Raw genomic sequence first — 27,689 nt, forward strand, 5'->3', positions numbered from 1 at the left:
TCAGACACCAGCTCATCACATAGCACCCCAGCCTGGCACATGGACCCAAACTCCGGACTCCCAGAAGGAAGGCAGACATGCCGTGTAAGCCCCATTATCTGGACAAGCAGTGTAGACACAGCAGGCCAGCTCATGAAGCACGGTGGTGGGAACCCTGGTTCTCAGAGGCCAGCCTTGTAAGCAGGCCTTTTCAGGAACGAGCAGTCACGATGAACCTCTTTCTGCTGAGTTCTATCTCAATAAGGTCCCGGGAAGAAATGAAGAATTAGAAAGAAAAGACAGGAGTTCTTGAATCTGTAAGGGACTTTTCCTTAGGAAGGAATCACTTGGCGAATCAACGTACACTTTGATGCGTGGCCAGAGTGCCTAGAGGGCAGCGCACCTATTCTCTCCACTCGGGCTCAGTATGGCACCTGCGTGTTCCTCCAGACTCCGCAGGAGGGTCTTACCCAGGGTGTCGCAGGGCTCATTCTTCCAGGAACATATGTCCAGACCGGTCAGCAAGATGGCGTGGTCATGGCGCGTCCCGTCTTTGCCCATCAAGCCAGACTGCCACTGGCAGAAGCTGCTTAAGGTGTGGTCCGCGTGGTGGCTTATCACAAGCCCCGGCTGCGGGAGACAGACCAAGACCCCATGAGGAGAGAGAGAAAACGCCTTACGATGCGCCTGTTACCCCTCCGCCATCACAGCGGCCTACCATTAACTCAGGTTCCAAAGACACAGAGGGATCGGGATGGTCTCCAAGCTAATCCATCTGTTTCATGGATTAACATGCAAAGGCCGGTGGCTTGTATAAAACCTGCACGGAGGGGCGCCTGGGGGGCTCCGTCGGTTGGGCGTCCGACTTCGGCTCAGGTCACGATCTCGCGGTCCGTGAGTTCGAGCCCCGCGTCAGGCTCTGGGCTGACGACTCAGAGCCTGGAGCCTGTTTCGGATTCTGTGTCTCCCTCTCTCTCTGACCCTCCCCTGCTCGTGCCCTGTCTCTCTCTGTCTCAAAAATAAATAAATGTTAAGAAAAAAAATTAAAAAAAAAAACCTGCACAGATTCTGGACAGATGCTTCCGTTCCCTTCTGTAGTTCTGCACAGACCCGGCCGGGATGCACTGAGCTGACCCTGAATGCATTTTCAATGCCCCAAGAGAGACTTTTGTGCATGAACGTCTGCATCAAAGTCTTTGTAAAACACCTTGTAAAATTATCTCAGGCAAGAGAATCATTTCTCTGTGACTCTGAACATGCACGGAAACACACCCAGACAGCTGATTTCACAACCAAGTTGGGCGAGTGGGATTTCCAACTGATAACTCACTCTTAGCTATTTATTATTACAGCGCTAAATCAAGTCACTTCCCTACCAAAGCAACATGCTTATGAGGAGGGTCCGGTCAATCGGTAAAGCGCTATTTCTAGAAGACAGACTGGAACTAGAAAGAAACTGGGCAGGATACATCCCACCTTATGCATATACACCACGTTCTCACAGAGCGACAGTGCAATATTAGAGTGAAGGCCACCCGAACGCTTGGGAAATTCAGAAATCAGGGCTGGGGGCAGGGGTGGACAGGAACCACCAGAGACGGCTGCACGGAGTTATTTGAACTATTTACTGTGACGCTGTTTTCTTTCCTGTGGCTCGGTCACAGAAAGCCAGGTTAAACAGCTCGGTTCCAGGACAACTCGGGAGAAGCATTCATGACTAGATATCGGGTTAAATTCTGTGTCTCTCAGTCACTGAATAGGTTTTCTCTTTCCTTGCTTATTCTGTCTTTCCGGAAAGTCAAAGCCAGCTAAGCTAAATGCTGTGTGTGTACCAGCACTGGGACATGCCTCACATTCTTCAGCCGCTGATTTCCAGGAACACTGCACGCATCAAAGTTAACACAGGTGTACGATCAAAAGATAACCTCGCTTATTCTTTGCAGCTTGGATGAAGTCCAAGGTGAAAACGATTTAATACAAGGAATAATTAACCTGTCACCCGAGACGCCCTGCCAGTTCTGCACCCCCTCCCCAGATGCTCACTCACACAAAGACAATGCAGTTGTATCTTTCGGACCATTCCGGCTAGAAACAGGTTTGCCCACGCAGGCCCCCCACTCTGCCCAGAACAGGAGAAATGCCCCAGAAGCTTACAGTCTGGAGGCATCTCAGGTCTTACGAATGGTCTTAGGTTTCATCTAAAAAAAATTCTTTGTTTTATAAATAAGAAAACTGGGGCTACCAGGAGACCCTGCTAAGACAGCAGCAAGGTGCAGGGCTCTCTCCTCCTAGGCGGAGTCCGTCATCAGCATGAAGCAAAGGAGAAGGGGGAGCCTTGGAAGGCTGAGACACCCCCATTAGCTGCGCCACAAAACATTCATATGCAACGTCCCTGAGAACTGAAGGGCCCACCCGTGCGTTTACACAGGGACTCTGGAACTCAGGCAAAGGAGATGCTTTTACCCACTGTGACCAAAGTCCGGCATAATTTGGTGTTTGTATGCAATGAGAGAAATGAACTTGACATCCAGACTCTATGAAAATACAACCCTGTGGCCCAAGGCAGTGGGGGTGAGCGCGGTCAGTCTTAGGAGTTGGGAGGGGACAGAGTAAAACAACAATGCTGACAGTACGATCTCACTGCCAGGTGGGAGGGCGGTTTTGGTGTTCTAGCAACACGCAGAAAGGGCTCAGTCCCACCCGGGACCCTAAAAACTCACGGTGGGGATGTGGCTGAAGACGCACTTTCCACTGTCTCCCCAGTGTTTCCCACCCATATATTTAAGGCAGTTCTCCTGTTCTACTTTTCTAATAAGACTCCTAAAAATAGTCCTTACCACCTCTGCACTCACACGCACACCCACGTGCACAGACACACACGTGTGCACGCACACAAAATTCAAATCATCATGAAGGGAACTGATAAGAAACTCCCTGCGTGAGACACAAAACATTAAACGCTTTTTGTTCCCGAGGGAAAGGAAAGTCAGGAATCCACAGAATGATCCCATTAAGGAAAATGGGGCATCGCTTTACATTCATTTTTCTGGGAGAAAAGAAGCTGGTTTCAAAGACAGAATACCTGGTCTTCCTCTAGAAGAATCAGACCTACAACTGCGATGTTGATGTTTCCTCCTATCGTTCCATCTTTGAACAAAGCAGACACCTGAAAAAGACAGGCACTCCCCGTCAGTCCCCACATGTGACGTTCCCCCAGCCCCCAGAGTCCTGCTGGTGAAGGCCGGTCCCTGTGGTCTTGTGACACAGTCACAGTCAAAGTCAATGCTGACTTTCTTATACTGCTAGACAGGTATAGAAATCTCTCATGGCCAGGCAGACCAATCGTTAAATCTTTATCATTAGTGCCTGGTAGTAAGAGCTGAAGTTTGGGGAGGCAGGTTCTGCCTCTTATGGAACACCACTGAGGGTATTACGAGCCTCCGAGGTGATAAAAGCTCTCAGGTGGACACAACAGAGCGTTCTAGCGATGACGGCTGGGGCATGCGTTCCCCTTGCTTTCCCAGGGAGGGCCTCCGGAGGAGCTCCCAAGAGAAATGCTTGGGAAGAGACCCAGAAGATCCAAGAAAGAGAAGGCCTAAGTGTGGAAAGAAGATGGCCGAGGAAAGGTGCCCACAAGGGGTACGACAACAGCAGACGTTGGTGGCTGTTCAGGGTGATGCGCGAGGGCCCCTCGAGCTGGCTCGGCACCGACGTGCAGAATACTGGAACGGCTCAACAGAACAGAAGCAACGTTGGCACAAACCAGAGCCCTGACGTCCTCAGCCCCTGGACGCGCAATGGCAGGTGTCTCGATGCCACTGCCCCCTCCGTCCCCTGGGGGATGAGAAACCACGTGGGGCGGGCGGCCGGAAGGGATGCTAGCAGGAATACCCACGTGCTGAGCTGGAACAGAAGGCGTGTTTTCAAAACACTGTCATCCCCACTAATTTTCAAAACACACTCAAGCGACCCAAGATCTTGTCTTCCGTGAACCAGGTGTCACTGAGTCTACGCCACCCAAGTGGGGCTTAGATGCCTCTCGTCGCTGCTCCTCGTTACAACAAGCTGCCGATCTGGGACACGGGACTGTTTACCCGGGATGGCAGTCTACAGGGTTGGATGCTTTTCTGCCTCTAGATGACATAATGCATATTCGATACTTAAACACTAATGCTCCTAAGGAGATGGGCATTTCTATACCGGCATCTAAAATCACACGCAATGCTGACAGGCAGGTTTACTGCGCTGAACTGTCTCGGGGTCCTCATACAGATTTCTGGTAAATGAAGACCTTGGTCCCCTCAAACCATGCTGCCCGCTCGCAGAGAGGGCCAGTCTGTTCTCTGGAGTTCTGAACACGGCTCTTTGACAGGAGCATGTGAAGAGTGAAGGGCTCATCACAGATAAAACCCATCTCTTGTGCCTGAGACACAGACCCACGCCCATTAGGTGGGATCACACACGACTTCGACAACAAGGTGCTTCCTACCATGTTGAGTATCGTCAGCACGTAGGTGGTGATGTTCTCGTGGCCGTGCGTCTGCATCATCTTCCTGTCGACCACCACCAGCGTCTCCACATTCAGCTCCTCGTTCCTATGGGACTTGAGAAGAGAGCGCTTGTGCCTGGAGCAAGACGCATACTCGTCGGGCAAGACGAAAAGGTCTCCCTCGGGAGGCTGGGGCATGTCTACGGAGGGAATGTTCCGGGAAGAAACGAAAGCAAAAGTCGTCACCCCAAACCAGCAGTGGAACTGGGTATGCCCACCCTGGGTTTTCACAATGAAAGTTCACGACGTGAGCCACGTCACCCTTACGACTTTGTGACACAAAACCGGCGTTAACGCGAAACTTGCATGTAAGTGAAGTTCATACAACCTAGGTGTGATGGAAACCATTGCTAGGTCTACCTCTCTATAATTTTGCCCCGACTTAAAACAAAAAGAGAGGGCACCTTGGCTTTCACGTGCTCGTCTCTAGAAGCACAATGTTCAAAGACCATTAGCGTAAAGATGCGTCAGATGGGCTCCGCACGAGACTTACGGACCACAAAGCAGAACGATGGCTACCACGCGGTGCCTTGCATCGTTGTCATATTTGAAAAATGTTAATGGCCTCTTTTTAAAGGTCATCCCCAAGTCTGGACGCGTCACCGGTCTATCTGTCGTGTTTCAAATGGGTTTACGAACTTGGTGACACAGATCTACTCCACTGCAGAGCCGAATTTCCTAGAAAGCACCATAAATATTTACCTCGCTTAATTACAAGACAAAATACACTCTGTCCCCTTGGCACCGTTTAAAAATCGTCTGGGCATTTATAATCAGGGAGCTAACACTATGTTAAAAATGGATCAGCTTTGTGGACGCCCCAGGAAATGTGGTTAGAGTCGTTTCATGTGAAAGTGGACTTCAAAACACCCACATGTACGGGTGGCACTAATTCAAAGCCATGCCAACTCTGTTCCTGGACCGCACCGCCAGAAGACGCCATTTTTTTTTGGCTGGTACCCACATCTGGCGCATATTTTCTCTCTGCTAAGATACTTTCAAACCTAAATGAACCCTGTGGAAGCTAATAATGATTCTGGCAAAGTTCTCAAAGCACCAATCGCATGCCACCGACACTGATGCAGGTAGAGAGGCCTGACTCCCCCCTCAGAGCTCTCTCTACTGGCGTAGAGATAGGCTCCGGGTAGGGATGGGCCACCGAGGCACAGGGGAGGCACGGAGCAACCTGCTCGCAGCCTCTCCCTACGAAGTGTCAGAGACGGGGTGTCCCGTCTGGCAGCATGGTCCCAGAGCACAAGGTTAATCCTCACCATTGATTTTAAGCAAATCAATTTGCCTGTGACTGCCATTTCCCACAGGTGCCTAAACATGCACCAAAAAAAATTCCTATTTTCTGAGCTGGAGACTCCAATGGGAAAAATCTTCATTAAACGTGAACCCCACTGAGCCAGAAGGCTGGGACTCCTCCAAGCACATCCAGAGTCCCATGAGCAACACAGAAAGACCCAGGCACAGACAGCGGAGGTCCCGAGAATTAAATGCTTCAGCCCGGAAGCCGCGCGTGTCACCTGTGCCCGCCCGCCACTCGGCCACCAAGCGCTCACGGAACTGCCATGCGCCCAGCAGGGAAGGGATGGAAATATCTGGCAAACCGAACTGCACCACAAGGGTCACTAATGTCTTGTAAGAGGCATTTTGTGGCACTCTGCGTCTCTAGTTCTGTTATGCAAACAAGAGCCACTTTTCCCTCCCATTTTTCAGATAAAAAACTTCTTGTGCAGTGTTTCCAAATGACTGACTGCCCTGCCCCAATCACCCCCCGCCCCCGAGATTCTGAAGAGCCCGTCCAGGCAGCACACAGGTGCACACGCATACACACACACACACACAGGCACAGCCACGGCAAACAGGATGACTTCACTGTGTGCCGAGCTGTGCCCTAGGCGTCACTGGCCTGCACGGCTCTGATGACCCCCCTTCATTTCAGCAGGGTCCACACCGCTGGATTTTCTCACGGCCCGCTACAACATCGGCTTTGAACCCTAGTGTGGCCTGTCGAGGAGGGAAGGACAGCCCTGCCAGGATCCAGGCGCTTGGCTTTTCGTCCCTGACGCGGGATCCGTCCCGGACCGAGCCCTGCCGGCACGAATTCTGGCTCTGACCTTGTCCGTGCCTGAGGCCCGCCTCTTGGTCCCGACCCTGCCCGGTCCCATCCCCTGCCACCTTCCCCCCCTGCTTCTCCCTGTCTACGCAGCCACAGCAGCTGATGCTGACCAGTGCGTCCTGTTCTGACACCACTCGACCTCGGTCTCCCCGACTTTCTCAGACTCCGTTCACCTCTCGCCGTCCCCAGACCCACTCTTCCTGCGGACCGAGCCCACCGACTTAGGCGATTTGGACTTGAGTTTCTCACTTGAACATAGCATCGGGCTTTTCTTCACGGGATAATAGGGGTCCAGATGACACACAGGTGCTGACAGTTTAATGGTACTTTCTGTGCCGCTGTAAGAACCAAGCGATTTGGGGCCATCTACTCTATTCCGCCTGCAGCGCGACCTTCTCTGTTTTAGGGTGCCGGGCACAGCAGGCAAAGAAACCGGCAGGGGAAGACGGGCTTCGCAGAGCCCCACTGGGGGCAAGTTTAACAAAGTGGTGCTGGAGGGGAAGGTGCGGGAAGCCAGGACAATTCCAGACAACACTGAACTGCGAGAGGCTCCCACGTGAAGTGCAAATGTCACATCACCTCTGGGGCGTTCACCACACAACAAAGGATTCCACAAAGCGCTGGTGATAAACGACAGCTGAATTACGGCACGTGGAGCCTGTCCCTTTGATGCGGTGGCGTAAAATATATAAACATGTACGGAGATAAATTACCTCGCAGAAAACCTATGTGGGCTCTCATAAATCTAGACCTCCAAACCACAGAATTACTGAGCAGACATGCCGGGGTCCCTTTGAAGACTTCCAGTGGATTCTGCATTTCTGGGCGGTACGTCATCTCACCTGCCCAGGGAACAGGTCTGGGGAACAAAAACACACACCGCTATCTGTCCGTCCCCCGCGAGGGGCGTTTGCAAACGGAACACACAGACGATGGAACCAACACGTAAGTCCGGCGAGGACCGCGCACTGATTCCACCTCGCGGCCGGACGACTTGCAAGAACATTTGAACGTTTCGTGGGCGCAGGTAAATGCCCGAACGGTTAAACACACGCAAAGAATCGCCCTTACATACATTTCTTGCGTCTGCCACAGAAATGCCGCTTTTGCGGGTGCTGGAGGGTCGAGCCGCCGTGAAGGTGCGGGGTCCCCAGCTCCCGATCCCTCTGGGTCACGACCGCCTGGGGAGCCCCCGGAGCCCGCTCGTCTGCGGATCTCTTGTACAGTATGTGGGAGGGGGGCCCGGCCCCGGCGGCGTCCCCGGGTGTCCCCGCCAGCTGGGAAGGAAGCGGCTTCAGGAAGTAATCGGCTTCTTGTGTTCTTATCATGCCCGACTGGAAACAGAGAGGAAGAAAGAAAGGGCGGTTACACCTCCTGACCAGACGACGTCCGGGATGCCAGCATCACTTCTGTCTCATTCCCTCCCAAGCACCTGTTCCTCCCCGTGGCTGAGGGCGAGGACGGGAAAGACCCTGAACTCTTCCCATCTGCATCCTCGTACAAGCTCCACGACGTGACTCCAGGAACACAGGGGGCTCCCAGCGCACGAACGGGGGTTCCTTTAACCCAGATCACGGAGGAGAGAGCTCACGTGCACAACACAGACTCAGATGTGAGTGTGGGTGCCGGGGGGGGGGTCCCACACAAGAAGATCAAATTGTAAGCCTAACAGTCATTTGCAGAACTCCCTTCAAACTTGACCGTGGTGTGACACTGGGTGTAGAAGCGTGCAACTTAGAATTAATCCAGAAGAGGGGCGCCTGGGGGGCTCAGCCGGTTAAGCATCCGACTTCGGCTCAGGTCATGATCTCACAGTTCATGGTTCGAACCCCGCGTCGGGCTCTGTGCTGACGGCTCGGAGCCTGGAGCCTGCTTCGGATTCTGGGTCTCCCTCTCTCTCTCCCCCTCCCCCACTCATGCCCTCTTTCTGTCTCTCAAATAAACATAAAGACATTTTTTTTTAAATTAATCCAGAGGAAAGCACAAGACAATTTACTTAGGGTAGCAGGAAGGCCTTTCTAAGCAAGGTACTATGGAAATAGGAAAAATCTAACTCATAAAGACACTAAAAGACATCTGTAGAGCAAAAGTAGTGTTCAAAAACACTAAAAGTATTCTAAAGGAGGCAAAATTGAGGGACTGCTTTTTACCTTTTAGAGTGACAAATATTTTAAAAAATTTTTTTAATGTTTTTATTTATTTTTGAAGGAAAGAGAGACAGAACATAAGCAGGGGAGGGGCAGAGAGAGAGAGAGGGAGGCACAGAATCCGAAGCAAGCTCCAGGCTCTGAGCTGTCAGCACAGAGCCCGATGAGGGGCTCGAACTCACAAACGGTGAGATCAGACCTGAGCCGAAGTCAGACACTTAACCGACTGAGCAACCCAGGTGCCCCTAGAGTGACAGATATTTTCAAAACCTGATAGTAACAAGTGCTGGAGAATCCATGGCAAAGTGTGGTTCTGGAAAAGTGGTCACTGGGGCACAGCCAGGAGGCAGCCGCCATGGTTTCCCGCCACGTCCACTAGCACTGAAAATGTGCCATCAGGTCTAAGGAGTTAGCCTTTTGGAATTCTTCCCAATGCTTCGTATAGGCACCTCCCCAACACGGACCAATATATATGACTGTATAAGTGCAGCATTGTGTGTAAGAGCACAAAAGAGAAAATAATAAAAATAAATCATTTAAAGGCTTACCAATTAATTCGGGGTAGTGTTTTTATTTTTTTATTTAAAAAAAATTTTTTTTAATTTTTTTAATTTTTTTTAATTTTTTTTTAACATTTATTTATTTTTGAGGCAGAGAGAGACAGAGCATGAACAGGGGAGGGGCAGAGAGAGAGGGAGACACAGAATCTGAAACAGGCTCCAGGGTCTGAGCCATCAGCACAGAGCCCGACGCGGGGCTCGAACTCACAGACCGTGAGATCATGACCTGAGCCGAAGTCGGACGCTTAACCGACCAAGCCACCCAAGAGCCCCTCAGGGTAATGTTTTTAAAGTATATTTGTATATTTGAAGAGAACAGAAGATTAAAAAAGGATCAGATAATTATGTGCTGATGATAATCATAATTATTATACATAATTAAACATTTTTTTCTCAAGTTCCTGAGACCGTGGATAACATCTTCTGTATAATACCTTATTGAAATTTTTTTAAGTTTACTTATTTATTTTGAGAGAGAGAGAGTGAGTGCACAAAAGCCGGGGAGGGACAGAGGGAGAAGGAGGGAGAGAATCCGAAGCAGGCTCCACGCTGTCAGCACAGAGCCCAATGTGGGGCTCGATCCCATGAACCGTGAGATCATGACCTGAGCCGAAATCAAGAGTCAAACACTTAAAGGACTAAGCCACTCAGGCGCCCTTATGATGCCTTATTTACATCACTGACTGCAATTCTGTTTTAGGGGTATCGTATTACTCTCTTCTCAAGGGTGAGGACAGAGAACTACAGTGGTTCACTTCTGTTTCCAAGGCAACCCGGCTAGGAAATAGAGTTGGGATTTGAGCAAAATCAGAGTCAGTTCAGAACCTGCGCTTCGACGGTTTATACTTCGAGGGTTTCCAAAAAGGGTTAAATTTATACAGTGTATAATAGATGCTGCGATCCCAAGCATGTCCATTTTAAAAAGCGTGGTCTGCACGTAGAGAACCTCCCTGGAAGAAGTGAGAGCCATCGCGGGTGGCCGTGGGCGGCTGTCTTTGGGGAGAAGACTGCAGGAGGGACCCTGCTTGCATCTTCGTACCTTTCTGCACCACTCAAGTTTTTAGAATCCGTGTGTTTTCTTACATAAGTAATGTCAGTGGCACTGCTGGATTATGGGGTTAGAGACAATTTTTTGCACCCCTTATAAATGTTATTCAATATCGCCCTGATTTGAGAAGACGATGAATGGTCTCTGCAGAACTGTCCAGCTGTCACTTAGAACTCTCTGATGCTAAACCACCAGCCTTACAATCGGGCTGATTTTTCCCAAAGTCACTTTGATAATTTCCTACACCGAGCTGGACGCTGATTAGGTACTCAAAGAGGTTGATGCATGCGTCCCTGTTCTCAGTGTGCCTCTGATTTAGGAGCCCGAGGCTGAATCTCCTTTAGGGGGGTTGCTGTGTGAGCCTGGAAGTCTGCAGACTGTGGGATGACAGGCAGGAGTGGGGGGCAGGAGCACTTCTTAGATCTTGGGTAAAGGGACAGACGGGACTCTAGGGAACAGTAGGGTTGGGGGTGGGAGAGAAAAAGGAAAGGGGAGACCAGCTGATTGGACATTCAGAGATTAAGCGTTGGCCCTAGAGTCCCTGCTGGTGGGGGAGAGGGTACACTGAGTGAATTATCAAGAAAGCCATCAGCACCGTAGGGGGTAGACCCCCGGGTCCAGGTACCACCTGGCAGTGGAAAGGTAAAATGCCTGGAATTTTTGTCCTGCATCACAAGGGGGAGGCAGCTCTCCCGCAGGGCTCTCTGGGAATGACCTGGGAATCTCTGTGTCCTCTAGACCTCCACCTGCTGAAGTTCACAGTTCTATCAAGGAATAGACAAACGTGGAACTGCAGAACAGCCAAGGCCCGCGGGCTTACATCGCTTTTGCATTTAAATTAACCCCGGAGCAGCAGGAGGAATCGGCATGTGCTCAACACGACCCAACGGTTCTTCCACACTTTAGAAGGTAACCAGTTCATGTATTAAACTTAAAAAAAAAAAAAAAAAGAATGCAGTTTTCATCTTAAAGAAACCTTCTCTGATATGTGAACTGCTCCTTGTCTTTCTAATCACCCCTCAGAGACCATCAGCTCCTGGAGAATGCGCAGTAGGTGTCCCTGGAGCCCCAGCTGAGTCCCACACCCTGGCATTCACCATCCACGGCAATAATGCGACCTGTGTGACTTCCGATGGTTTACTCAGCCTCTCTGTGCTGCGTTGTCGTCTAGGAAGTGGGGATCGGGCTAGCTGCCTGCCAGGACTTCGTAGCTCACCAATTAATCTCTTTTAAACACATGATGCACAGAAAAGACGCAAAAAAAAGATGTGCTGAGTTAATGAAGCAAAGAATGTAAAATACGCTTCACCTCTGATGCTGATTCTTTTCTGATGACTCAGGGAGTTCTCTGGGGGGATTTTCACCGTACAGCACGAGACACCCCCTCCCCCCCCGATACCCAAATGCCCCTGCACCCCAACTCCACCATGGCCCCAAACACATCTGTGCTCTGGCCTGCTGTCTTACTTTTTATTCTTCTGGCTTCCGCATCTAAACCCTGTGTTCTCTGACAGCTGTTCGGGCTCAAAAACCACTCCTGCTCCCCCCGCTCGCCCAGTCCAAGACGCCGCTTGGGTGCCCGAGGCTGAGAGCACCAGATCCTTGGGCAGCGGTGACCTCCTGCAGCTGGAGTGTCTTCTTAACTTTCATTAGCAAAGTAGTCAGCCCCAGTTTCGTTAAATACAGAGAATATGAGGGCTGATAAGGCCGATGTTTTGATGTCCCTGATAATCCACAGACGCTGAAACGCACAGAAAAACCAACCCCTTTGTCTTGCTTCAGCATTAGTTTGCAAGCTTACCGAAGAGGTTAGATAAGCCATGGAAGATGAATGTTTTCTTGCGAAAGCTGTTCTTTATTGACCCAAGGATATTCATTTGGAAACTCATCTGATGTCTATGGTACACCTGCCCACAGTAACCACCGGGACGTCAGCTGGGTGGATTATGAACCAAGCTTTCAGAAAGAGGCCAGTGGGCTCCTCACTGTGCCAAGGAGCTCTCCCGGGGCCCGTCTCTCTCCTGGCCAGCTCCGTAAATCCTTTTACGCTGGAAGTTCATCTAACGCTCACACCGCACTTGCACGGACGGAAAGAGCATGTGCTCTGTTGGTACTCAGAAGATGCTGTTTCTCACTCAGCACTGTCTGTGAAGGAAACGCTGAAGTTCCAAAGTCAGATATGGTGTGAGGGCCACTTTTTTAACTTTTTTAATAATTTGTTTTTTTTTTTTTTTTTTTTTTTTTTTTAAATTTTTTTTTTCAACGTTTTTTTTTATTTATTTTTGGGACAGAGAGAGACAGAGCATGAACGGGGGAGGGGCAGAGAGAGAGGGAGACACAGAATCGGAAACAGGCTCCTGGCTCCGAGCCATCAGCCCAGAGCCCGACGCGGGGCTCGAACTCACGGACCGCGAGATCGTGACCTGGCTGAAGTCGGACGCTTAACCGACTGCGCCACCCAGGCGCCCCTAATTTGTTTTTGATAGAGAGAGACAGAGTGCAAGTGGAGGAGGGGCAGAGAGCGACAAGAGACAGAATCCAAAGCAGGCTCCAGGCCGTCAGCACAGAGCCCGACGCCGGGCTCGAACTCACGGACCGGGAGATCCTGACCTGAGCCGAAGTCAGATGCTTAACCGACTGAGCCACCCGGGCGCCCCTGTGTGAGTCCGTTGTACCCACAACTGAAACTTGTTGGATCCCTGCAGACAAATAAATTAAACAGAATACGCATCCACAATTACATGAAAACATAGCTGACATTAGAGGAAGTCTTTCAGAGAGTAGGAAGAAAGGGAATCATTCAATAAACAATCTTGAGAAAACTGGTCAGCTCTTTGGAAAAAATAAATCTAGATTTCTTCTTTCTCCCTTATTCACCAAAATACAGGTCAGGTGCAGCAAAGAATGATAAAAAGTAAAAAAGATGAAATAAAATATATATATTTGTAATTCTGGTATAGACACTTGTAACCGGGAAACAAAATCAGGAAGCCGTAGAGAAATGGATGGATAAATTTGGGTAAATTCAATATTTGGGTGTGGTGAAAAATACCATCAAGTCGAATGACAAGTTATCAGGAATTTTTTTTTTTATGTTTCTCCATTTATTTTGAGAGAGAGAGAGAGAGAGAGAGAGAGCATGCGAGCAGGGGAGAGAGGGAGAGGGAGAGGGAGAGGGAGAGGGAGAGGGAGAGGGAGAGAGAGAGAGAAAGAGAAAGAGAAAGAGAAAGAGAAAGAGAGAGAGAGAGAGACAGAGACAGAGAGAGGATCCCAAACAGGCCCCACGCTCAGTAGGGAGCCTGACGTGGGCCCGATTCCAAGACGGTGAGATCCTGACCTGAGCCGAAATCAAGAACCGGATGCTCAACCCGCTAAGCCACCCAGGTGCCCCACTCAGTGGGAATTCTTGAATGCCTATGACAAAAACGAGGATCCTTAAGAACAATCCGTAAACACCAACAATGAAGAAGTAATACAACTTAAAAAAAGGAATGGAAAAGAAACAAAAGAAGACAAAAAAGAAGAAAAGGAGATTCACAGGTAGGGAGAGAGTTATTAAAAAAAAAGGGGTTTGATCCTACTTCCTTCCAATTTTAGCAAGAAGACGAAAATCACAACGAGGTGCACTTTCTTATCTGTGGAAAGTCAGCGTATACCCTGTCATAGTCAAGATGTGAGGAAGATTAGTAAATTGGTAAAGTACTTTTGGAAAGAATTGACATTGTCTCAAAAATGTACATGCATGTACTTTCAACCTAATAAATCTGCAGTTACCTATGAAAATTCTAACACACGTATCGCAAAGTTACCCTATGAAAATTCTAACACACGTATCGCAAGATGCGTAAAAGGATGTAGATCATAGTAAAAATAAATACGACAGCCCCCGAAATGAGAGATACTTGAAATGCCCCCCGATGACAGGTTATATAAATGAGCGTATCTCTATTAGAGAACAAAGTCAACATTTGAAGGAACTAGATAGTTACCGATAGAGAATTATACCCAAATTTACTTAGTGAGAAAACTAAAGTGCAGAACTGTAGTGATATTACTATATACTTGCTTTAAATAAGAATAAAAAACTTGTATATCAATGCACATATTTATAAAAGCTGTCCACAAAATGGAATATTACTTGGCTATAAAAAAGAATGAAATCTCGCCATTTGCAACATGGATGGATTCAGAAGTAAATTATGCTGAATGAAAGGAGTAAGACGTAGAAAAACAAACACCATACGACTTCACTCACGTGGAATCTAAAAAACAAAATGAGCAATTGAAAAGGCAGAAACAGACCCAGAAATACACACATCACGCGGATGGCTGCCCGAGGGGCAGGGACTGGGGGATGGACAGAGTGGGTGAAGGGGAGAGGGAGGCACAGGCTTCCAGTTATGGAAGGAATAAGTCACAGAGATGGAAGGCACAGCATAGGGAACACGGCCAATGGTCGTGTAATAGCGGTGTCTGGTGACAGGTGTCACTTGTGGTGGACATGGCATAAGGTCAAATCACAACGCGGTACAGCTGACACTAATATAACATTGTGTGTCGACCTACTTCGGTAAATAATTCAGTTCGATGAAAATCAAACTTGAAATAGAAGCTGCCCGGAAAAGTTGCATGAATCAAAAAATCAAACGGAAAGGCACCCGGGTGGCTCAGTCGGTTAAGCGTCCAACTCTTGGTGTCGGCTCAGGTCACGATCTCACGGTTCGTGAGTTCGAGCCCCGCACCTGGCTCTGGACTGGCAGCAGGGAGCCTGCTTGGGATTCTCCGTCTCCCTCTCTCTCTGCCCCTCCCCTGCCTGCACCGTCTCTGTCTCTCTCAACATAAAATAAAGAAACTTAAAAAATTAAAAACAAATCAAACGGAAATTAGGAAGAGAGGTATAAATGTCCGAGCGCCGAGGCTGTGTCCCCTGCCGCGTAACGGATCCCCACCGAACTGGTTCCACACTTGCCTCAGGTGAACCCAGGACCCTTTGCAGGAGGGCTCGCCATCAACCAACAGGCAGACGTGTGATTTGGCTCATGAGGAGAAACAGGCATTTCATTTCCCAACTGATTTAATTTTATCCTCCTCTGTGTTTTTGTTTTTGTTTTTCCAAAAGCATCATTTGCTCGAGGAATATTCTGCTCATTCTAGTCTTCTCGGTGATGTTTCAGACATACACAACAATTGCAACTTTTCTAGAACTTTCATAGAAGTTGCATTCTGCTTTGTATTCCCTTAGGAAACTCAGGATCTAACCAGAACCTGCCCCAACCCAGTCCGCCCCTGGCCATATGCCCGAGCCCACAGGAAGTCTCGCTGCGTGATTATGTGTGATGCTGTGAAAATCAAAATTCTCCCAGAATCTACTAAAAGGCCAAACAAACCAAGTGGCTCTTTCTCCAGGAGATCTTCCATCTGCTTCTTTTTACCCCATCGCCGCTACACCTGGCTCGGGCCCTGGGCCTCCTCAACCCACCTGCCTGCAAGGACAATGGGGTTGACGCACTGGTCATAGGAATCACCCATCATCCTAAACCCACGTAAGTCCAGGCTTCAACATGCTGTTTGCTTGGTTGTAAAACTGGTCCCTGGTGGCCTTCGTATTGCTCACCTGTCGTTTCAAAAGCCTAACATTTTGACCCCTGGCAGTTCGCTAAGGTTAAAGCTGGATGCCCGCATCTTGTCGGTTTTGCTGTGATTCAGTCATCATAATCCACCAAGAGGCCTGAGCTAAACCCCAGTTCCTACCACAGTGCCATCAGATCACATCCGTGTCCCCTGAGCACTCGCTGTCAGTGCATGGGAAGAAGGGAGAGGCTGTGGAAGTCATCAGCTGCAGGCTGACTGGGGTGGACTGGGCACTGACTGGACAATGACTGGAGGCTGATGAAGGCTGACTAGAGGTTGACTGGAGGCCAAGTGGAGGCTGACTGGAGGTTGACTAGAAGCTGAGTGGAGGGTAAATGAAGGCTGACTGGAGTTGACAGGAGGCTGACAGATGCTGACTGAAGGTTGACGTGAGACTGATGGTGGCTAAGTGAAGGCAGTCTAAAGGCTGGTGGAGGCTAAGTGGAGGCTTTACTGGATGTTGACCGGAAGCGGACGGAAGGTTGGAGACTGATGGAGGCTGACTGGAGAACGACTGAATTAGGCACAGAAGGGTGGTCTTCTAAGCGGGAGACTTTTTCCATGCCTTCCCCCATTTGCATGATGCAAACAAATTTATCCTTGGTCGAATTCGCTTTGGATTTGGGGACCCGGACAAATTGGGCCAGTGTGAAAACCAGCGGAGCAGAACAAGTGCAGCTCGGGTAATGTGCCAACCATCTACACTCCCCACACACCAACACGGAAAGGGCACGCTCCACCGCAAGCTTGTGGCATTAGCCAATCAGGCTTTGGGTGAATTTTACAGCAGGAGGAAGCAGGGCTGTGATTGCAGAGGGCGATTTAAGAATGCACTGTGATTATCCTGGCTGTTCCAAATGATCAAGGGCAATGAATACATTTAAGGCCCTTCCCGAGTCTTGTTGCCTGTCCACTACTAGCATCAGAAGCTGTCTTTGTTTTGAAACTTCCTCACTGAAGCTTTAAGGGGCCAACACTGTGAATGCCCTTGTCCTTAAAATCTGAAGAATGCTCATATTTTTCGTCTTTTATACTGATTTTAACTCACTCAAACATTAAGTTACCACTATTTCCTGCCCTGCTACATAACAGAACCTTAGTAGTGACATAACGTATGGCTAGAGCCCAGATGGAAATGATATTTGTTCTCCCAGGAGACGCCTGCTTGACGACTGAACCAGGAGTGTTGGTGGTAAAAGCTTCTCGCCCACTCATGGTTTCTTCAGTGGGGCGGGACCCGGGAGCACAGAATCCTGCCCCTCACCTGCTCCCCTCCGGGGAGGGAATAACTTGTCTGTGAGTCTGGGGCTCAGAAGCGGGCAGGCACGGTACAGCCCTCCCACTCAGGACGCCGAACACCCCTGGAAGCTCCTGTCCTCGTGGGTCTTGGTCACAGCATGCGCTTAGCTGCCAGGTGGGTGGCCGCCCCTGGTGGGTGACTCTCAGGGGTCCAGCATCTCTTGCAATGCAGTGCCTGGGTCCAAGTTGGGGTCCACTTTTAGGACAACCACTCACCTGCACAGATCTTCCCCTGTCTCCAGAACTGATGTTATCAGTGGTTTTAAAAAGGTTACATAGGTCTATTCTTTTGAGTTACTTTTGTTGTTCGTATCTTACAACGCATTTGGAATACAGAACGTAGGGAAAAGGGAAAAGTGACAGGAAGAGGTAAGGAAACAGAGAGGCATGTATTGGGTCACTTCAAAACCCAATATACTTTATTAGCTCACAGGTGGCTTATTAATTAGCAGAGCATTTACTAGGTATACTATTATGCACATAAACACCTATGAAATAATAATTACTTTGTCTTGGGTTCCACCTATGTGGTAAGTAATGTGCTGTATGTATGTATGTATGTATTTACAGTGCAAGGGCGAGGGAGCAGCAGAGGGACAGAGAGAGAATTCCAAGCACGATCCACGCTCAGCATGGAGCCTGACGTGGGGCTCAATCCTATGACCCTGGGATCATGATCTGAGCCAAAAGCAAGAGTCAGGTGCTCAAGTGACCAAACCATCCAGATGCCCCTGTTTTGCTCTATTTATTATTCCTATTCCAGTAGCTGATGTATCAAATGAGAATTAATATTCCCATTTAAAGGAAAGGGACACTAAAATTTAAAAAAAAAGTTGTTCAACATTGTAGACCTAGTAAATGGATGAGCTAAGATTAAAATCCAGGCTAAATGACTCCAATATCTATGTCCTCACCAGCACATCAGGGCTTCCTCTCTACCACCACCATTAGGTCTATTCTTCAGGGGGGGGGGGTGTACATAGTATGGCCCCTGGAGAGTAACACCAGTGATGGTGGTAGTTGAGAGTGAACTTGGATTAGTTGTAAATGTATATTACAAACTCTAGAACCACAACTAAAACATGCAAAAAAAAAACAAACCCAGAAATACAAGTTCGATGCCAAAAAGGATAGAAAACAGAATCCTATAGCATGCTCATTTAAAACCACAAGAGGCAGAAAAAGAGTGGAAGACAAAAATAGGAACAAAGAACAAGGGCAACAAGTAGAAAACTGTAACAAATAGAGTAGGTATTAATCCAACTACATCAATAATCACTTTGAGTGTCAATGCTCTAAACAAACTAATTAAAAGGCAGAGATTGTCAGGATGCATCGAAACACAAGAGTCAACTGTACATTGTCTACAAGAAATCCACTTTACATCTAACACACATATAGATTAAAACTAAATAGATGGAAAAATATGCCATGCTAATAGTAATCAAAAGGAAGCAGGAATAGCTATGTTACTTTCCGACAGAACAGACTTCAAAGTGAATTTATCAGGGATAGGACCATACATAATGATAAAGGGGTCAGCTCTCTGAGAAGACCTAACAATTCTTAACATGTATGCACCTGATAACAGAGCACCAAACTACATAGGACAAAAACTGATAGAACTGCAGAGAGAAACAGATGAATGCACTCTCATGGTTGGAGATTTCAGCACCCTCTCCCAGAAATGGAGAGACCCAGCGGGCAGAAAATCAGTAAGGACATAGTGAACTCTGCAACACCATCCATCAACTGGATGTAAGACCTCCTTAGACGACTTCATCTAACAACAGCAGAAAATACACTGTTTCCAAGTGCACATGGAATACTCGCCAAGACCGACCACATTCTGAGCCATAACGCATATTTTAAAATATTTAGAAGATTAAAAATCATACAATGTCCACTCTCAGACCACAAGAGAATTAACATAGAAATCAATAACAAGAAGATAAGTGGAAAATCTCAAACTATGTGACGATGAAACAACACACTTGTAAATAACACACAGATCAAAGAGGAAATTCAAGACAACTTTCTGAACTAAGTTAAAATGAAAACACAATGTATCCAAATTTATAAGATGCAAGGAAAGCAGTGCTGAGACGGAAATCTCTAGTCTTGAAAGCATGTATTAGAAAAGACAAAAGATCTAAAATCAATGACCTAAATTTTCACCTTAGGAAACAAGAAAAATAAAACCCAAAGTAAGAAGAAGAAAATAAATAGTAAGAATTAGAGCAGAAATCAATGAAATTGAAAACTGGAAATCAACAGAGATTATCAAAGAATCCAAACCCTGGTTCTGTAAAAAATGGTGAGATGCACTCATGCGGCACTTAGAGAAATTCCACATCCTGAATGCTTTCCTTCTTCTAAATAAAGATTGAGCAACCCAAGCATTCGCTCAAAAAGTGTTTTAAAACACAATTAATGGCCATGTGGAAACCAGAAAGGCTAATTAAAAATAAGTAAGTAAATTCAGAGTATATGAATTAGTAAATAGACCGACATTGTGATGATCAAACCAAAGAAGTCTAGTAAATCGAAGATCTGGTTTTTAGAACCACATGAGCACACCTCAGGAAAATGCAACGAAGATGCAAAAGGTAAGGAATACAGATAATAAGATGGAATGTGGCACGTATTTATAATGGGGGATCAAACTTCTTTTGGAGATGAAATGTTATTGTAGCATGTCTTCCCAGATTAGTGGGTTTGTTGTTACTGCTTTTGTGTGTGCTTTTCAATTTTACGAGACCTTTCAGACCAATCTATTATAAGGGTATACGTCTCTGTTAGAGGGGAAGTCTATACATGCACCGTCCACAATGGTGGCCCCTAAATTTTAATTAATGTAGAGTAAAATTAAAATTCCAGTTCTCCAATGGCTCAAGAGCCATATGTGGATATTCCAATTTAAATTTAAATTTTTCTGTTTTTTAACGTGTATTTGTTTTTGAGACAGACAGAGCAAGAACGGGGGAGGGGCAGAGAGAGAGGGAGACACAGAATGGGAAGCAGGCTCCAGGCTCTGAGCCCAGAGCCTGATTCCAATTTAAATGTAAATAAAGTGAAGTCGTAGTTATAAATTTAATGTCGCAATGACTCAGTAGCCACGTGTGCCTAATGGCTACCGTACTGGACAGCACAGGTATTTCTATCATGGTATAAAGTTTCACCGGAAAGTACTACTCTAAGGCAAATGGTGAAAAGCAAATCTTTGGGAGCTTACTTTTTAAGACTGATTTGCTAGATATATGAGAGGTTGCTACAGCATTTCTCTACCATCGTATATATCATACAGTTAGAGACAATCTTACAATTCACATCCATTAGCATCTTTATAAAAATGGCCCGGCCCAAATGTTCAAAACGTATTATCTTAGATTGATTGCTCAGTAAGATTACTTTTGGCTGACAACAATAATATTTGAACAAGAACAGCTCAAACTTAAATCCTCAGATCCTGTTTCGGTACATTCCCAAGACACAAAGAAATATTTAAGCAAAGTTATTGAGTCAAGGCATGGAACATACTGCTTCTACTTAATGTAACCAAAATACCATGGGTTGCACGTTAGAATAGATTTCCTACAGAGCTGTATAACATTTAGACATGACTTCAATTCCACAGTGGAAGAAGTTCCCAGTCCTTCTCATCCAAGGACTCTGCGGTGTGTTCCTTCACTCATTCACTCATTTGATGAATTCAGTGAATATTTGGCAACCGCCTATTGTGAGTCAGGTGCTCTTCTAGGCAATTCCAGATGCAACTATGAACAAAACAGACAAATACGGCTGCCTTCCTGGAACTTATATTCCAGTGTGAGGTGGCGGGGGGTGAGGGAAGAGAAGAACGATAGACGTAAAAACAAATGGTAAGAGGTTAAAAGAAAACGCGTCAGTTCTTCCCAACTTGATCTATCGATTCAACCCAATTCCAATCAGAATTCTCCCATGTTGTTTTGTTAATATCAACAAACCGAGTCTAAAGTTTCTATGGCATGGCAAATGACTCAGGCTACCCTCGAAAATATTGAGGGAGAAGAACAAAGTCGTAAGTCTGACACTGACCCAACTTCACAACTTCCTGTAAAGCTACAGTAATCGAGACAGCGCGATACTGGAGAAAGCAGAGACGGACAGATCAATGGAACAGCACAGGGAGCCCAGAGACAGACCCACGTAAGTATGGTTAACTCATCTCTGACAAAGAAGCAAAGGCAATACGATGGAGAAAAGATAGCTCTTTCAACAAACGCTAATTGGATAACTGGACATCCACAGGCAAAGAAATGAATCCAGACACAGACTATAAACCTCTCACGAAAATTCACTCAAAATGGATTGAAGACCTTGTAAAATGCAAAACTGTAAAGCTGCTGGAAGATGACCTAGGGGAACATCGAGATGGCCCCGGGCATGCAGTGACTTTTTTAGATGCAACACCAAAGACAGGATCCGTGGAAGAAACAGATGAGCGGAGCTTCTTTAAAATTTAAAAATTCCGCTTTGTCAAGAGAACAAAAAGACACGGGGACATGCCTGGCTCAGTCGGTTGAGCGTCCGACCTCGGCTCAAGTCATGATCTCGCGGTTTGAGTTCGAGCCCCGCGTTGGGCTCTGTGCTGGCAGCTCGGAGCCTGGAGCCTGCTTCGGATTCTGTGTCTCCCTCTCTCTCTGCCCCTCCCCCGTTCACGCTCTGTCTTTCTCACTCTCTCAATAATAAATAAACATGGAAAGAAAAGCGAGAACAAAAACACATGCCACGGGCTGGGAGAAAATAAACGCTAAAGTCCTATCAGACAAAGGACTCAACCGTAAGAAAACAAGCGACACGCTAAAAAAGTAAGCCAAAGACCTTAACCAAGACCTCACTAAATCAAACATGCGGATGGCAAACAAGCGTACGAAAAGACGCTCCACTTCGTACGTCATAAGGGAGATTGCAAAGGAAAACAACAGTGACGTAAGATCGCACACCTCTTAGACCGACCACCATCCGGAACCCTGACACCGCCACGCGCAGATGAGGGTGTGGATCCGTGGAGACGTTCCTTATCACTGGTGGGAATGTGACGTGGGGCGGCCACTTTGGGAGACGGTGTAGCAGTTTCTTGCAAAACCAAACACATCCTTGCTATAAGACCTGCAATCATTCTCTTCGGTGTTTACCCCAAAGAGTTGAAAACTTTATGTTCACGCGAAAGACCTGCCCACAGATATTCATAACGGCTTTGTTAATAAGCAGCCAAGATGTCCGTCAGTAGGAGGATGGGTAAGTAAGCTGGGGTCCATCCAGACATGAAATACTAGTGAGCACTAACAAGAAATGAGCTCTCAAGCCATGAAAAAGCATAGAGGGACCTTAAAAGCATATCGCTAAATGAAAGGGGCCAATCTGAAAAGGCTGCATCCCATAGGATTCCAATTCCATGACATTCTGGAAAAGGCAAAACTACAGTCGACCCAGCAATAGCTCTCCTAGGAATTTATCCCAAGGATACAGGAGTGCTGATTCTTAGGGGCACATGCACCCCAATGTTTATAGCAGCACTTTCAACAATAGCCAAATTATGGAAAGAGCCCAAATGTCCATCAACTGATGAATGGATACAGAAGATGTGGTTTATATATACAACGGAATAGTACTTGGTGATGAAAAAGAATGAAATCTGGCCATTTGCAACAAGGTGGATGGAACTGGAGGGTATTATGCTGAGTGAAATAAGTCAGGCAGAGAAAGACAGATACCATATGTTTTCACTCATATATGGAATTTGAGAAAGTTAACAGAAAACCATGGGGGAGAGGAAGGGGGAAAATAGTTACAAACAGAGAAGGAGGCAAACCATAGGAGACCCTTAAATGCAGAAAACAAACTGAGGGTGGATGGGGGTGGGGAGGGGGGAAAATGGGGGATGGGCATCGAGGAGGGCGCTTGTTGGGATGAGCACTGGGTGTTGTATGGAAGCAATGACTCACGGGAATCTACTCCTAAAGCCAAGAGCACCCTGGATACACTGTATGTTAGCTAATGTGACAATGAATGGTCAGAAAAATAAATAAATAAGATAAATAAAAAAGAAAAGAACAGATCAGAGGTTGCCACGGGTTAGTGTGAAGGGAGGTATAAAAAGGCAGAGCGCAGGGCTTTTAGTGCAGTGAAATGACTCTGGGTGACACTCTTTTTTTTTTTTTTTTTTAATTTTTTTTTTCAACTTTTATTTATTTTTGAGACAGAGAGAGACAGAGCACGAATGGGGGAGGGGCAGAGAGAGAGGGAGACACAGAACCGGAAACAGGCTCCAGGCTCTGAGCCATCAGCCCAGAGCCCGACGCGGGGCTCGAACTCACGGACCGCGAGATCGTGACCTGGCTGAAGTCGGACGCTTAACCGACTGCGCCACCCAGGCGCCCCTGGGTGACACTCTTAATGGTGGATTTCACATCACCAACACTTGTCACACCTACAGAACCTACGTCAAGAGTGACCCCAAAGGGAATCGACTTTGTGTGATAATAGCATGTCAATGCAAACTCATCCATTTTGCTGTGAGCCTAAGCCTGCTCTGAAAAATGTCTATTAAAAAAAAAAAGAAAAGAAGAAGAAGAAACTCAGAATGAGGAGGACACGCGGAGCATGACAAGGGAGGTTTCAATTTCAAATACGGCAGTCAGGGTGGCCTCGCTGGGAAGGTGGCATTTCTGGTGAAATGAGACGAGGAGGTCCCCTGAGGTCCCCTGAGGGAAGGCTGTGGGCCACACAGAAGTCACAGCCACTGCAATGGCCCAATGGCCCCACAGGGCAGTCGCTGATGTGTGTGATTTTGCAAACGAGTCACGTGACAGATTCACCAGCTAAGGCTGCTGCTGCTGGTGCCGATCGCAACAGGAATACCAACCACTCGGCAGGACCTGTTCCAACTGGACAGACCTGCCTGCAAATTCCCCTCCAGAGGGGGCACACTGGAGGCTTCTGGAGCCGTCCCCGGACCCCCCTCCACCGCCACGCCTGAGAGCTACACTCGCCATTTGCCAGTTCCACTCTTGCTCCCCTCCGGGTTTCCTTCTGTACCCTTTATTTGGGGAGTGGGGGGTGACGGGAAGCATGAAGCCGGTCCCTACCTACTCACAGCCTTGCGGTGACATCCTTTACTTGCAGACAGGATCGGTCCTCTCCACAGTCAGGCTTCGGGGAGCATCACCCCCAGGCTGCGCTCCCGCCCCCTTGCCGGACGCTCAGGACACCCCCGCCGCCGAGCCGGCCTCTGCTCCTGTTCCAGGAGCACGGTGTTCCCTGCGGCCCCACCCACTCCACCAGCCCTCTCCTGGCCGGGGGTTGGCTCACCTTCAAGGCTGCGGCGACAGGGTGGGGTGTGGCGACTTGCCTGCCATCACATGGCTCTCCGTGGTGGGACGGACATGAGCCCCAACCTGGTGGCACCCGCAGCAACAAGGCAATGACTGGTGGTGGCTGCGGAGGCCAAAGATCCGGTTCAAGTCCTGAGTCGGCCTCTCCTCGGAGTGTGGGGGTGACTACGTGTGGGTCCTGAAACCGAGCTCCTATCTTTGCAAACGAAGGGTGGATGATCTACAGCTATCTCCCAGGACGACAGTAGGGATCGTACATACACTTCAAGGTGGCAAAAAGACAGAGGGGGGGGGAGAGAGATTTTATCGACGTCAAAGCCGCAGGACAGATTTCTAAGGAATGGGGGGCAGCACGTGGGAAGCCTCAGCAGAGAGGAGGTGGCCTGCAAGCCTCTGAGCTTGCTGAGAGAGGAAGACCGAGGTCAAGGGCAGCGCGGGGAAGTCACGGCAGAGCACCCACTGCCTGGGTCCTCCGGACCGAGAAATCCACAGGCACGGGGTGCGGTGGGCACACGTGCTTCTCATTTGAGGTCACGGGTCCCCAGGGTGCTGCCACCTGGCCCTACAAGCCTCTTCCACGCACGCTCGGTTCCTCCCAGGGTGTGACCCCACGGTGCCCTTCCCTCAGGGCTGCCGGCTTGGGGTGAATCCTGCCGTGAGCCCAGCAAGCGGCCACCGGGCCCCCCCCACCCGCTCTTTGCCCTACTGGATGCTGCGACGAGGTGTTTCTCTTCACCGCTGGTTTCTGCTGTGGGTATAGTGCCTCCCGACATGTGCTGTCAGCCCCGGGTTCCAGGACGGTCACACTCTATTTCCGTTAATCACATTAAAATTACTTTTATTAAGGGGCACCTGGGTGGCTCAGTCGGTTGAGCGTCCGACTTCGGCTCAGGTATGATCTCGTGGTTTGCGGGTTCGAGCCCCGCGTCGGGCTCCGTGCTGACGGCTCGGAGCCTGGAGCCTGCTTCGGATTCTGTGTCTCCCCCTCTCTCTGCTCGCCACCCCCCCCCCCCGACTCACACTCTGTCTCTCTCTCTCTACTTCAAAAATAAATAAACACTAAAAAAATATTTTAAATTGGTTTTATTAATTTAGTGATCGCCAACCACGGCCCCGCCTCGGCTCCAGGGACTGGATGCCATTGTCAAGACCCCTCAGACCAGACTCGTAAGGCAGGGATTTGGGGGGAGGGTAAAGAAACAGAGCTTGAACACCCCAAAGGTCTCTCGGGGTAAGGCTCATGACGTCAGGCAAGGGGGCTGGTGAACGTGGTGGGTCCAAGCACCTTATGCGGAGCTCAAGCAGCTACAGAGAAAGCCCCGTTTCTAAGAAGCTTGCAGACAAAACAGAGCTGTGATGTAGGAAAGCATCAGGCTGCGGGCTGGGGCGGGCATGGGACGGGCTGCAGTGACAGGAGGGTCGCTGCGGGGCCGTGGACGTGTGCACCCCCGTACACACGCCCAACACTCACCAGCCCCTGAGCCTACCGTGTTACGGCTCCGTTACGTAAACTGGACCTCAGTGGAGCTTTCAGAAAACGGGCCACCGAGCTCCATGAGCCTGTCCTGTGTGAGGGCCAGGCTGGGCTGCCGGGCTGGGGGGGTGCAGGAGGCTGGGCCACAGTGGGGCCCGGCCCCGAAGGAGCAACAGTTTCACAAGGCCCTCGGCAGGGCTTATCTGCACATCCAGTCTGCTCCTCAAAGCCTTCTGTCCCTGAGAACCCCCTGAGCAGCTCACTGAAACCCGTGCCCCCTCCCCAGGCTCTGAGCCACAGGACTGGGGGACAGGGGCTTTGTGACAACGTGCGTGTTCAGTAAGATCCATGCACGCCATTTGTGACATGAGGGCCGGGGGCCCTGCACCCCATGCGTATCTGTCATCTCTGACTTGCAGGCCTGCCCTCAGGACGCCTGTGAGATAACACAGTGCCGGGATGTCGCCCGTAAAGTGAACCACCTGCTAGGACACCATCGGATCCTGTGTTGAATTTGGTATAACTAAGTTTCCTTATTCTCAGGCAGGTTCTATTGGACACCATTGTCTTCTGGTGACACACTGACAAATAGCAAAAGTAATACCACGTACAACCTCCAGACCGAAAACACGGCCTAACGTAACGTAGGGCCTGGGACAGTCACCTGTGCCAACGTTGTATGTCTGACGTGACCTCTTTAAGACAGGACATTCCAGGCCGTTTCTTTATTTTATTTTACTTAAAAAATTTTTTTTTTTTTAACGTTTATTTATTTTTGAGACAGAGAGAGACAGAGCATGAACAGCGGCGGGGCAGAGAGAGAGGGAGACACAGAATCTGAAACAGGCTCCAGGCTCTGAGCTGTCAGCACAGAGCCCGATGCGGGGCTCGAACTCACAGACCGCGAGATCGTGACCTGAGCCGAAGTCAGACGCTTAACCGACCGAGCCCCCCAGGCGCCCCTCCAGGCCGTTTCTTTAAACATCCATTACAACAGATACCAAATCCGACCGTGCACGGGCTCCAGCCTCAGTTATCCCGTGACTGGATGCCCTCTGATACACGTCAGAGCCGTGAGGGGACCACAGAGTCATGAGCGACCCTATGTCCAGAGTATTAGCTCCAACTGTAGAATCGTTAGAGAATGCGGCCGTGCCTGTTGAGACGGTCTTCCGTAGATGCCCTCTTTATGGGCTGTTATCAGGAACTTACTAGGAGGCAATTTTTTTTCTTTTAAGAAAGAAAGCAGTGGTTGGGGCGCCTGGGTGGCGCAGTCGGTTAAGCGTCCGACTTCAGCCAGGTCACGATCTCGCAGTCCGTGAGTTCGAGCCCCGCGTCAGGCTCTGGGCTGATGGCTCAGAGCCTGGAGCCTGTTTCCCATTCTGTGTCTCCCTCTCTCTCTGGCCCTCCCCCGTTCATGCTCTGTCTCTCTCTCTGTCCCAAAAATAAATAAACGTTGAAGAAAGAAAGCAGTGGTAACATCATGGCAGAGTCAGTCATG

General features: G+C 48.7%; 1 protein-coding gene across 1 annotated transcript in view; it reads right to left on the minus strand.

Annotated features, from left to right (window-relative positions):
- ADAMTS16 (ADAM metallopeptidase with thrombospondin type 1 motif 16) overlaps positions 1-27,689 on the minus strand; it is a 160,176-nt gene that overhangs the window by 106,221 nt on the left and 26,266 nt on the right. The window contains 4 exon segments of the mRNA XM_047074474.1: positions 450-609; positions 3,062-3,145; positions 4,469-4,668; positions 7,729-7,987. Coding sequence (XP_046930430.1) covers positions 450-609; positions 3,062-3,145; positions 4,469-4,668; positions 7,729-7,987 — 703 coding nt within the window.

The sequence above is a fragment of the Lynx rufus genome, unplaced genomic scaffold (assembly GCF_022079265.1).
Source record: "Lynx rufus isolate CCGP_SWC_20201006 ecotype Redwood Valley unplaced genomic scaffold, mLynRuf1.p SCAF_1, whole genome shotgun sequence".
Lineage (NCBI taxonomy): Eukaryota > Metazoa > Chordata > Mammalia > Carnivora > Felidae > Lynx > Lynx rufus.